Source organism: Trypanosoma cruzi, genomic scaffold, assembly GCF_000209065.1.
Source record: "Trypanosoma cruzi strain CL Brener 1047053516795 genomic scaffold, whole genome shotgun sequence".
Lineage (NCBI taxonomy): Eukaryota > Euglenozoa > Kinetoplastea > Trypanosomatida > Trypanosomatidae > Trypanosoma > Trypanosoma cruzi.
In genome coordinates, this window is record NW_001849422.1 from 77649 (window position 1) to 86937 (window position 9289).

The following is a 9289-nucleotide window of genomic DNA, read 5'->3' on the forward strand; positions in this document are numbered from 1 at the left end:
ACCGGGTTTCGCCTGCGGCACTCTGGCTGTGGCTGCTTCTGCGCCGCCGCTCCGTCGTGCGCGCTTTCTTCATTGAAGAGAAACGGAAGCTTTGGTTTTCGCTTTGGAACGGCCTCCTTCGTCCCGCTCGGTTCCTCCTTGTGCTCCGCCCCCTTTGTCTCCTCGTTATCGAATAAAAATGCCATCTTTGGCTTACGTTTAGTTATCATTTTCGTTAACACCGCCCGCTTCGCATCCGTTGGGGCGACAGACGTGGGCGTTGCGGTCGGTGGCACCTCCGCCGCCTGTCCCCCTTGGCGTGCTGCGGTGGGAGGGGGGATGGGTGCCATGGGCGAGACCTCAGGGGCCACGGCCTCGGTCTTCTTCGCCTCGTCTGGCGCCCCTGCTTCGCAGGAAACGGCTTCCGGCTGCTGCTGCGTTTCTGCCGTTTTCTTCCTTTGCTCCGCTGCGGCGTAGGCGGGTTGCCGGCGGCGTCGAGAGGGCATATTCGCACGCTCTTTACGATACTTACCCTATGTATATATCTATTTTTTTTTTTTTTTTTGTGTGTGTGTGCACCAAACCGTGCAACAACAATGATAGCGGCCGTTATAACAAGGAGAAAATTGGAGAGGAGAAAAAAAACAACAACAAAAAACAGAAGGGGAGATAAGTGGATGTGTGTAGAAGCAACAGTAAAGTCAAAATAACAACAACAACAACAAAAAGGACGGTGCTGACGAAAAGCCCACAATTGATTACAGCAACCACAAAAAGAGAGAACACAACAACATGGCGACGCTGGCGGCTGCACACATTGCCCCAATCAAAACTTCTTCTTCCCGTCACTTTTGTGGAGGCAATTTATTCCCCAGTTTACACGCTGCGTTCCTCTTCCTTTGCCATTTCCTTCCTTTCATCATCGTCGCAGCATTCTTCAGAAGAAACGGCAGAAGAACACCGACAGCATAACGAAGCTTGTTGATGTATCCAAACGTCCCTTCCCCACCGTACAACAAACGCAGGGTGCGCTTGAATGCTTCCTCTTCCTCATGGGAACAGTCTTTAAGATGCGAGTACGTCACAGTAGTAAGCCATCGCATTCTCCTCATCCATCGCCTCTGCTCCACCGCACTTAAAGTGTATATTCCCCTATTCTCCAGCACATGTTGCATCCTTTGCATGTGGTAGCAGGCTTCCTGCACGTTCCCGTGAGCACCGCCCTCCACCCGCACAAGAACTTCCAGCAAACTCAACTCTAACTGCAGCAACTTGACCGCATCAACGGCAAAACTCCGTTGATAAGCGCCATTGGAGAAGCTGCAAATAATATCCAATGCGTTCAATAGCGTTTTTACAGCAAATGCGACGCGGTTACTTTCCTGCAAGTCATCATGGACGTTGGAACAAAGGCCCTCTACAACGGCGAGGGAGCCTCGTCGATCGCACATTTTACTAAGCGCCACAAGGAACTCCAACATGTCGTTCCCCAGAAAGACGTCCATTGGGCCAAGTTTCCCCTTCACTCCCATTTGCTGCCGTCTGAGTTCAATTGCCGCAACGCAGCTCACAAGCATGCTGCCTGAGAGGCAACGGTTCGTGTCCTCGTCAGAATTTGGGCGCACAATGCGCTGAAACAATTCCTCCGCATCGGTGTTGGACGGGACCACCACAGACCGCCTCGCAAAATATAAAACGAAACCGCTGCACGCAATGCGTGCACGCCACATGTGGTTCTCCGCCCGCGCAACGGTTGGCTTTTTAGCCGCCTCTGCACTCCACTTTTACTCCCGCACAGCGCAGTCGCCAACCCGCTCTTGCCCCACAAAGACACCGCAAAAATGATGCGTCCAGAGCCGTGAGAGGGCGCCCTTCGATAAGTAAAAAACAATAGCAAAAAAAGTAAGAAAATAAAAAAAAAGCTGCAAAGATAATTTCTCCTCACAGACAACATCTGCGTCCGCGCATGCAACCGGAGCCGTTGGCACGAGAATTGTGCAGAAGAAGAAAAGGAGGAGGAGATGCCTAATCGCTAAAGAACTCCAGTGCATCCTCATCGGCGTCATCGGCCTTTGCGTCACCCGCAGCCATCGCAGTAGGGGAAGCTTGCACATTCAAAGAGGCCACAGTCGGTGGTGTCACAAACGCCACTTTCCAGACGCCGGTGCCCTCTTCACGGTACAGAAGATGACATGCGTCTCCCTCCATCTCAACCAGCGCATCGTCCAGAAGAACAACGTTTGTCATGGGAACTAAACGCAACAAACAAACAGAAAGCAGCAAGAAAAGAAGGAAAGACAATCAAAGTGCATCATCCGGTTCCTCAATGCCAATTACGTGTTCCAAGCGTGCAAGTCAGACAATTTTCAAATATAAAAACAAAACGGGCGGGCAAACGGGTGGTACGGCAACACAGAGTGACAGCGTCACCCTTTATCTACACAACGGCCGACAACCCGCACCTTTTTTTGATATTCCATTGATTTCATCATTTCTACCTTCTTTGCCACTCGATACGCGACGCACACCCTCCTACAAAAGCAGAAAAGGATTTGGCCGGCTAGATATTATAAATCAAATTGAAAAACATTTTCTTAGACACAAATATACCGGCGGCAGCGGTGGAAATCCAAAGAAGAGAGAACGCTGGGAGCTGCCTGCAGCAGTGACGCCTACATCATCGTGCAGAGACCGCCACACTTGCCTTTCTCCTTTCTCTTTTCCGTCTTCTGCTGCAGCTTTGATACAGAAGCAGACGCGGCAGCCTTCTTTTCGTTCTTGTTCACAGCCGCATCTGCAGCCACCGCTGTAGCCGTGGGCGCAGCCACCGCTGCCTCTCCTGTACCGATGATAGTTGCCATTAGTGAACCCGCCGACAACTCCGTGAATGGAATACCCTCTCCCTGGAGGTATGCCACTGTTGCGGCTTTCAGTAATTGCTTCTTCCCAGGCGCAGAGTGGTGACCGGCGCCGGTGATCAGTTCAAACTCCGTTACGGTTCCGCTGGGTTTTGCCCGGAGTCGCTGGACGCGGAACTGCAGCATCGTCATAGCCTCCTCCTTTCGCAGGCCGTGCATGTCAAAGTAGTCGTCCCCTTTGCCTTTGCCTTCGTTGTTGTAGTGCGCGATTGCCGCCGCTGCCTCCGTGTTCTTTTCCTCCATGTGCCTTCCAACTTCCTTCGCCTCCTCCACAAGTTTATGTGCGGCCTGAGCATCACCCTCGTTGCGCCTTGCCGCCGCCTCATCAAACAGTTTGGAGCGTCTGGCACCCAACGCGTCCGCCTCCCTGCGGAGTTTTGCGCCGACGGGCCCCTCGTAGTCGGGGTTCTCTTGGCAGGCGACGATCGCCTGCACCCGCTCCAGCGCCGCCAGCACCTTTTCCTCACTGTCGCCCGTGATACGGACGCTCGGGCCGTCGATGATTTCAACGCTCGCTCCTGTCGTGCTTTGGAGCTCCTTGATTGTCGCCCCGCCCCTGCCGACAACGTGCCCCACCTGCACCCGCGTGATTTGGACCACCCGCTCCATTGCCTTCTGTGAATATCGGCAATTTTTTACCGTTGTTTTTTGTTGTTGTTTTGAGTGCGCAGAGAAAACATCGGCGGCAACCGGAAAGAAATCACGAGGGATAAATCGTAACGTAAGGAATTGTACGTGGGCATGTGCGCAGGACACACACACACACAGAAAAAGAAAAAAACATCAATCAAACAAGAAGAAAAAAAAGACACCGCCCCCTTTTTATCCCTTCCCCTCTCACTTTTCCAGTTCCCCCTTTTCTTTACTGTTTACATGTTTATATGCATGCATTTCCGGTTGTCTGGCGAGGAAGAAATGAGGACCCACCGGGGGATCTCCTTCAGGTTCGCCCGTCCACAGAAGCACAAATATAAAAGTCACTAATAAAAAATTAAAAAAAAAAAACACCGTAAAGATGTGAGGAGCCACAAACAAACAAACAAACAAAACATAATGACAACAATAATGAAAAAAAAACAGCAACCCTGCGGCAAAGTGGAGAAGGCAATTTGCATGCATATTTGTATTTCTGTGTGTGCACATGTCAAAGTTCCCCAAAGATGCAAACGTTACAATAGACACACGGCGGTACAGCAATCCTTTACGTTTTTTTTTTTTCTTCAGTTGGCCCAACAATTTGTTGGCATTCATCCGCAACATAAATGCCTTTTCCCCTGCCAGTGGCCCCGGCGGCGCATTTAAACACTCCCGCTTCCTCCTGCAGAGCGTTCACTTCCTGCATTGTTTTGGAAATGTCATCCTGCAGCGCCTTGGCGTCCGCACGGACCTCCCGTAAGAGTACAACTTCCTCCTCCTCCTCCTCATTCCCCCTCGCCGTGTCAAGTATCCCAAGCGCCAGTCCCTCAGTGGCCTTCTTTGCCTCCATCGTCGCGGTCTTACCGACGCTCGACTTATCCTTCAGCACGACGGACGTCATTACGCCCGCCAACTGGGGCGTCAGTCGTCATGCCCCTGTCGCTGACGCATCCACCAACCGCTGCATCTCCACTAACTCTGCCTGGTTTTGTTCTCGTCATTCCCCGCTTCAGGGGTTGAACGACGTTGCGCTGCGCCGCGCAGTGGTGGTTGGTCTTGTCCGCCACCGCACGCACTCCCCGTGGAATCTTCAGCAGCTGCATTTTTTCTGCAAAACTTAAATTCAGGACTTATTTTGGTGAAGCCGTTGAATTCCCTCATTTTGGTGCCCACAGCCGGTGTGGGGTGGGGGGGAAAAATAAAAAAACAAATGAAAGTGCCCCCGCCTACAAGAAACCAACAGGGGAAAAACGGCAAACACGTAAAAGCGGAAATCCCTCTGGATTCAAAGTCCGTTTTTTTCACCCCGACTGCCGGTGAGAGGTGCCGCGGTGGTCTTTCCAGGAAGCAGCGACGGAGGTGACAAGAAGAAAAGAAGGAGGCGGCAATTTGATGATGATGATGGAAGAAAATGACGCAAATCACACGGAAAACACACAACCCCACCTGTCATGTCTGCATGTACATAAATAAACTCCCCCCTTCCTCCCGCCCTCCCTAACCCCTCAGTGACTGTGCTTGAGTGATGGCTGCAAGAGAAGGAAGGGCACGGGGCGCAGTGACGCGATGTTCATTGAACACCACTCACTTCCCATTCCAAAAGAACCCGCAGAGAAAAAGAAAAAAAAAAAAAGTAAAAAAACAACAACAACAACTGAGCATCGCAAAAAAAAAAAAAAGCAGGAGGAAAAAAGGGGGGTGACACATACATACATTCACAAACAAGGACAGAGAGTTCCTCCGGAAGGGGAGAAAAGCTCCGGCTACCTTCGGTTCATTGGACAAAAGGAAAAAAAACAACAAAAAAGCAGAAATAAATAAAAAACAAAAAAAACTTCTATATGCACGCACGTATAAAAGAAGAGCGTATAACAACACAACTAAAGATAGCAGTAAAACCCAATGGGCCCTTTGGAAGAACCCTTCGTCCGCCCCACAACGTACGCTCCACCAATTCCCCTTCCTTACTCCACCCCACACCTGGACGATACCCATCATCCCCCATGTCATGTGCCCTCCTCTTCTTTTATACGATCGATCCTCTCCTTTCTTCTCCCACTCCTCCCGCCCCAAACCTCCTCATTTCACATATTCCACACGTCGCATTCTCCGCATCCAAAATATAAATGTCGACACATCTCAGTGGCCGTAGTAGTAGTGGAGATTTTTTCCACCTACACCGTCGTCCGACGATAATGGCTCGGGGCTGCTTTGCCACGCCCCCCTGCTACTGTTGTTTCCCTCATCCATGTCTGCATCGTCACGTTCCACGTAAAAACCATTCCCCACAATAACACCATCGTCGCCGCGGTACGCGTTGCCCTCGGCAAATATGAGTAGAGACACAAGCAGCCGACTCCGCCTATTGTAAAGAAAGTAGTGTTGCGAAAAGAGTGACCGCGACACCATGGGATCGCAGGTGGGGCACATGAAGCGAAAGTACTCGCACCCCTGGCTTGCATCCATGACCTGCTCGCTCACAAGCGTCCAGAACTGCTCCACCGCCGGGCGACACGAGTCTGACATGGAGTGCAGCGTCACATCCACCTTGGCCCGCACCTGCGCCTCGTTGCAGACCACAAAGTCTTCCTCAGTGAGGACCGAGAAATCGTACCCGTCTTCACCGTAGATGCTGTTCAAGGCAGCCACGAGGTATACAAGCCTATCATCAATGTCCTCGGGGTCAACAGGCGCAAAAACAACGGGCAATCTGCCGTCCAACTGAAGCGGCGGTGGCGACGGGCCTGCGTGCGAGGCGGGGGCAAGTGGCGGGGTGTTCGCATTCGCGTAATGCGCCATAGAGGCTGCTAGCTGTTTCTTCTTGCGGGTGCTGCGGCACGTGAAGGCCTCCAACCGCACAGTCATAAGGCATCCTTGCGCCTCCACGCCCTGAAGAAGGGAGTTCAGAAACTCAAAACTCGCAAGCGGGACAAAATCCATCCGCGTGCCGACAACAAACACAAAAACACACACACACACAAAAAAAAAGCAAATAAAATAAAATAAAATATGTACGACAACCAACAACCTCTCCGTAATTACGGAAACCCACAACAGCGGTGAAACACGAACGATACGCAACTAGTGGTCAGAAGCACGCAGCCGGCCACTGTGCAGTTGCCGTTAGTTTATTTGATATACGCCTTCCCCTTCCAACTCGAAGTGTAAATTATTGCAAGACTCTTTTGATTTCCTCACCGTTGTTCGTGGTGTCTCCTCCTATCTGTCGGCCACACACACACACACACACACACACACACACACACACACACACACACACACACACACACACACACACACACACACAGGCACCGACTTGCTCTTCTTCTCGCACTGGGTTTAGGTCCGAAAGAATATGTATGTGTCTATGTATGGGCCTAGTGTTTCGTATCCCAGTGGATCGTACAAGCATCAAAAAAGAATCAACAACGAAGAGACACGCAACAATGTAAAACAACCACACAAACAAAGAAATAAAGCAAACAGAAATCTACAAATGGATTAAAGGACAAAAAGAAAATCTGCAGCGAACTGTCACCAAAACGACAAGGGCAAAAAAAAAAAAAAGGGAGAAGAAAAAACAATCCAGGAGTACTCGTTCTCTTTTTTTTTTTTTCTCTTCGTTACTGCCCACATGTATAAAATTTCTATGGCCGTGGTGGTGCTACACAAATGCCGCCAGTCCGCAGGCCCAGGAGCATCAAATTTATTTCCGCCACCTAATTTTCCCCCCTTTTTTTATCTTCTTCCTGTTTTTTTTTTTTTTTTATTGTTGTTCTTTTGGAAATGGGTTCCACAGACGCTGCATTTCATCTGGGGCTTTGCTTCTTCCTTTTCGTCGCTGAACTTTTCGCGACTTGCGCCTTCGCTCTATGCGCTCTATTCAATTTGGGTTTTTGCCGCCGTTGCCGCACGGCAGCGACACGTGTGGGGGTAGTCGTTGTATTTTTAACCGCCTTTTTGCGCGTGGGCCCCCTTCGCTCCGCCGGTGAGTTTCGTTTCGTTAATGTCCGGCCCCCTTTTGGCGATGAGACCGCAACTGCCGCTTGAGTTGCAGCCACGTTCGCTGGCGTTGAAGCTGACGCCTTGCGAGTTGTCATGGCCGGCGACTTGGTCGCCTTTTGTGCCAGCGGAGTGCTGCCTCGCGGTGAGGCCTGGCTGCTGCTAAGAGGCTTCATCTCGTTACGCGCCATCGCAGCCGTCCACTCCTTCAGCTCCTCGCAGAAGCTCTCGAAGTGGGAGCAGCCGTTAGAGATCTTTTTCTTCAGCTCCTTTCGCAGGTGCTCGTTTCGCCGCGCGGCAATTTCGTACGGCTTCCGCTGCGCAATCGCCAAGCCCCGCCAGTTCCGCCGACATGCATCCAAAAAGACGGCGTCCTGCTCACAATTCCCTGCGTCAGCCCCGTGCTGTTTAAAGTACAGCTCCTTTGCGTACACCTCGAGCGCCTTGTTGGGCAGCTGTGGGGCGGGTATGGACTCGAGCAGCAGCCACGGCCGCTCGATGCACTCGAAGAGCTCACGGATGCGGCGGCTCTGATTATTCTCCACCGTCTCCCGCTGTTTCGCCACGGTCGTGATGCGACGCTTCAGTGCCGCAATTTCAGAGTCGATGTGATGCAGCAGGAACCGGTACGCGTCTTCCGAGGCGTCTCCGTGTTGCTGGTCCTTCGACGGTTGCAGGGCTCCGGACGACTTTGGTGGTGGTGGTGACACTGCATTCGGGACCATTTGCGCAATCATGGCGACAGCATCATCGTGAAACTCTCCCGTGTGGCCATTTTGGCGTATGTCCGGGGTGCCTCCTTTCTTCGTGCCGGGGCTACTGTGACTGGGGCGAGCCTTCGCCATCACCGCCCGCCTCAGTGTGAATGGCCTTTCCTGCTCCAGAAGAAATTGCAGCGTGCGACGTAGCATGCGTATGACGGAAAATACTAACAGCAAGAGCGATCGGCCAGAATCCCGCACGCACTACGCACCCCAGCATGCAGCAACGGCAAACAAGGATGGGAAAGATGTCTGCGTACTGCACCGCAGCACCCCTCACAAACAGTACGCCGCACAATACATGCAGGAAAACAAAAAAAAAAAACAAAAAAAAAAAAGAAGAGGCACATATTTGTCATTGCGGGCCGTACGGAGTTATTCGTTTTGTTTCGTAGAAGAATAAGTGCGTATTCATGCACAAATAATAACAATCGCAGTTCGCCATAAACAAACAAACAACCAACCAAATAATAATCATATTATTATTAATAATAATAACGTCTCGCGCCCTACACCACCGCAAATGCCTTGCAGTTTGGTTCCTGAGTCGTCCGCCTGAGGATTACTTGAGAGCGTTGTACCCTTGCACATCCGAGGATGCCAATGCCCGCTCGGCCTGCTCACTCCCTGGCAGATAGACGTGCTCAATGTCCACTTCGCCCCGCACCAGCTGCGTCTCATGTGTGAGGTGGGCCAGGCGCTTCTCAATGCGCATGACACGGTGGGCCAGATAAAGAGCAACGGCAAACATACACCCTGCGACCAGCCACGCACCGGCACCACAAAGGGCCACCACACTCATGATGCACATAAAATCCAGGCGAAACCACATGAGTAGAATCCACTGCTGTTTACTAACATCGGAGTATTGCGCCACGTGTGTCGTGCGTGCCGCAAACACAAAGACGGCTGCCAACCCGGGAATGAGGGCAGCGTACTGCACCCACACCGGCAATATAATGCGACACACAGCCAAATGCAGTGGGAAACAAA

At 51.6% G+C, this 9289-nt stretch overlaps 7 protein-coding genes across 7 annotated transcripts, besides 12 other annotated features; all 7 read right to left on the reverse strand.

The window, feature by feature from the left end:
• Positions 1-485, reverse strand: Tc00.1047053510595.4 (hypothetical protein, conserved; the record flags this gene model as incomplete). The annotated part of the gene is made up of 1 exon (XM_800823.1): positions 1-485. A coding segment is annotated over one exon (485 nt), but the record flags the coding sequence as incomplete, so codon positions are not given.
• Positions 1-3234: a sequence feature (heterozygous, Esmeraldo-like haplotype).
• Tc00.1047053510595.10 (uncharacterized protein) lies at positions 825-1709 on the reverse strand (the record flags this gene model as incomplete). Its single annotated transcript, XM_800819.1, has 1 exon — positions 825-1709. The coding sequence occupies one exon, from the start codon at positions 1707-1709 to the stop codon at positions 825-827; it is 885 nt and encodes a 294-aa protein (XP_805912.1).
• Positions 2652-3506, reverse strand: Tc00.1047053510595.20 (hypothetical protein, conserved; the record flags this gene model as incomplete). The annotated part of the gene is made up of 1 exon (XM_800820.1): positions 2652-3506. One exon carries the CDS (start codon positions 3504-3506, stop codon positions 2652-2654), a length of 855 nt encoding a protein of 284 aa, XP_805913.1.
• Positions 3235-3424: a sequence feature (areas merged during assembly that could not be assigned to a particular haplotype. This can correspond to areas where the two haplotypes were merged or to regions with more than two copies in the genome that were merged during assembly.).
• Positions 3425-9289: a sequence feature (heterozygous, Esmeraldo-like haplotype).
• Positions 3879-3902: a sequence feature (AT_rich).
• Positions 3925-3945: a microsatellite.
• Tc00.1047053510595.30 (uncharacterized protein) lies at positions 4099-4434 on the reverse strand (the record flags this gene model as incomplete). Its single annotated transcript, XM_800821.1, has 1 exon — positions 4099-4434. One exon carries the CDS (start codon positions 4432-4434, stop codon positions 4099-4101), a length of 336 nt encoding a protein of 111 aa, XP_805914.1.
• Positions 5144-5226: a sequence feature (A-rich).
• Positions 5317-5367: a sequence feature (A-rich).
• Positions 5673-6473, reverse strand: Tc00.1047053510595.40 (hypothetical protein, conserved; the record flags this gene model as incomplete). Its single annotated transcript, XM_800822.1, has 1 exon — positions 5673-6473. The coding sequence occupies one exon, from the start codon at positions 6471-6473 to the stop codon at positions 5673-5675; it is 801 nt and encodes a 266-aa protein (XP_805915.1).
• Positions 6524-6543: a microsatellite.
• Positions 6765-6840: a microsatellite.
• Positions 7267-7315: a sequence feature (T-rich).
• Positions 7343-8446, reverse strand: Tc00.1047053510595.49 (hypothetical protein, conserved; the record flags this gene model as incomplete). Its single annotated transcript, XM_800824.1, has 1 exon — positions 7343-8446. One exon carries the CDS (start codon positions 8444-8446, stop codon positions 7343-7345), a length of 1104 nt encoding a protein of 367 aa, XP_805917.1.
• Positions 8605-8637: a microsatellite.
• Positions 8762-8794: a sequence feature (AT_rich).
• On the reverse strand, positions 8859-9289 carry Tc00.1047053510595.58 (hypothetical protein, conserved; the record flags this gene model as incomplete). Its single annotated transcript, XM_800825.1, has 1 exon — positions 8859-9289. A coding segment is annotated over one exon (431 nt), but the record flags the coding sequence as incomplete, so codon positions are not given.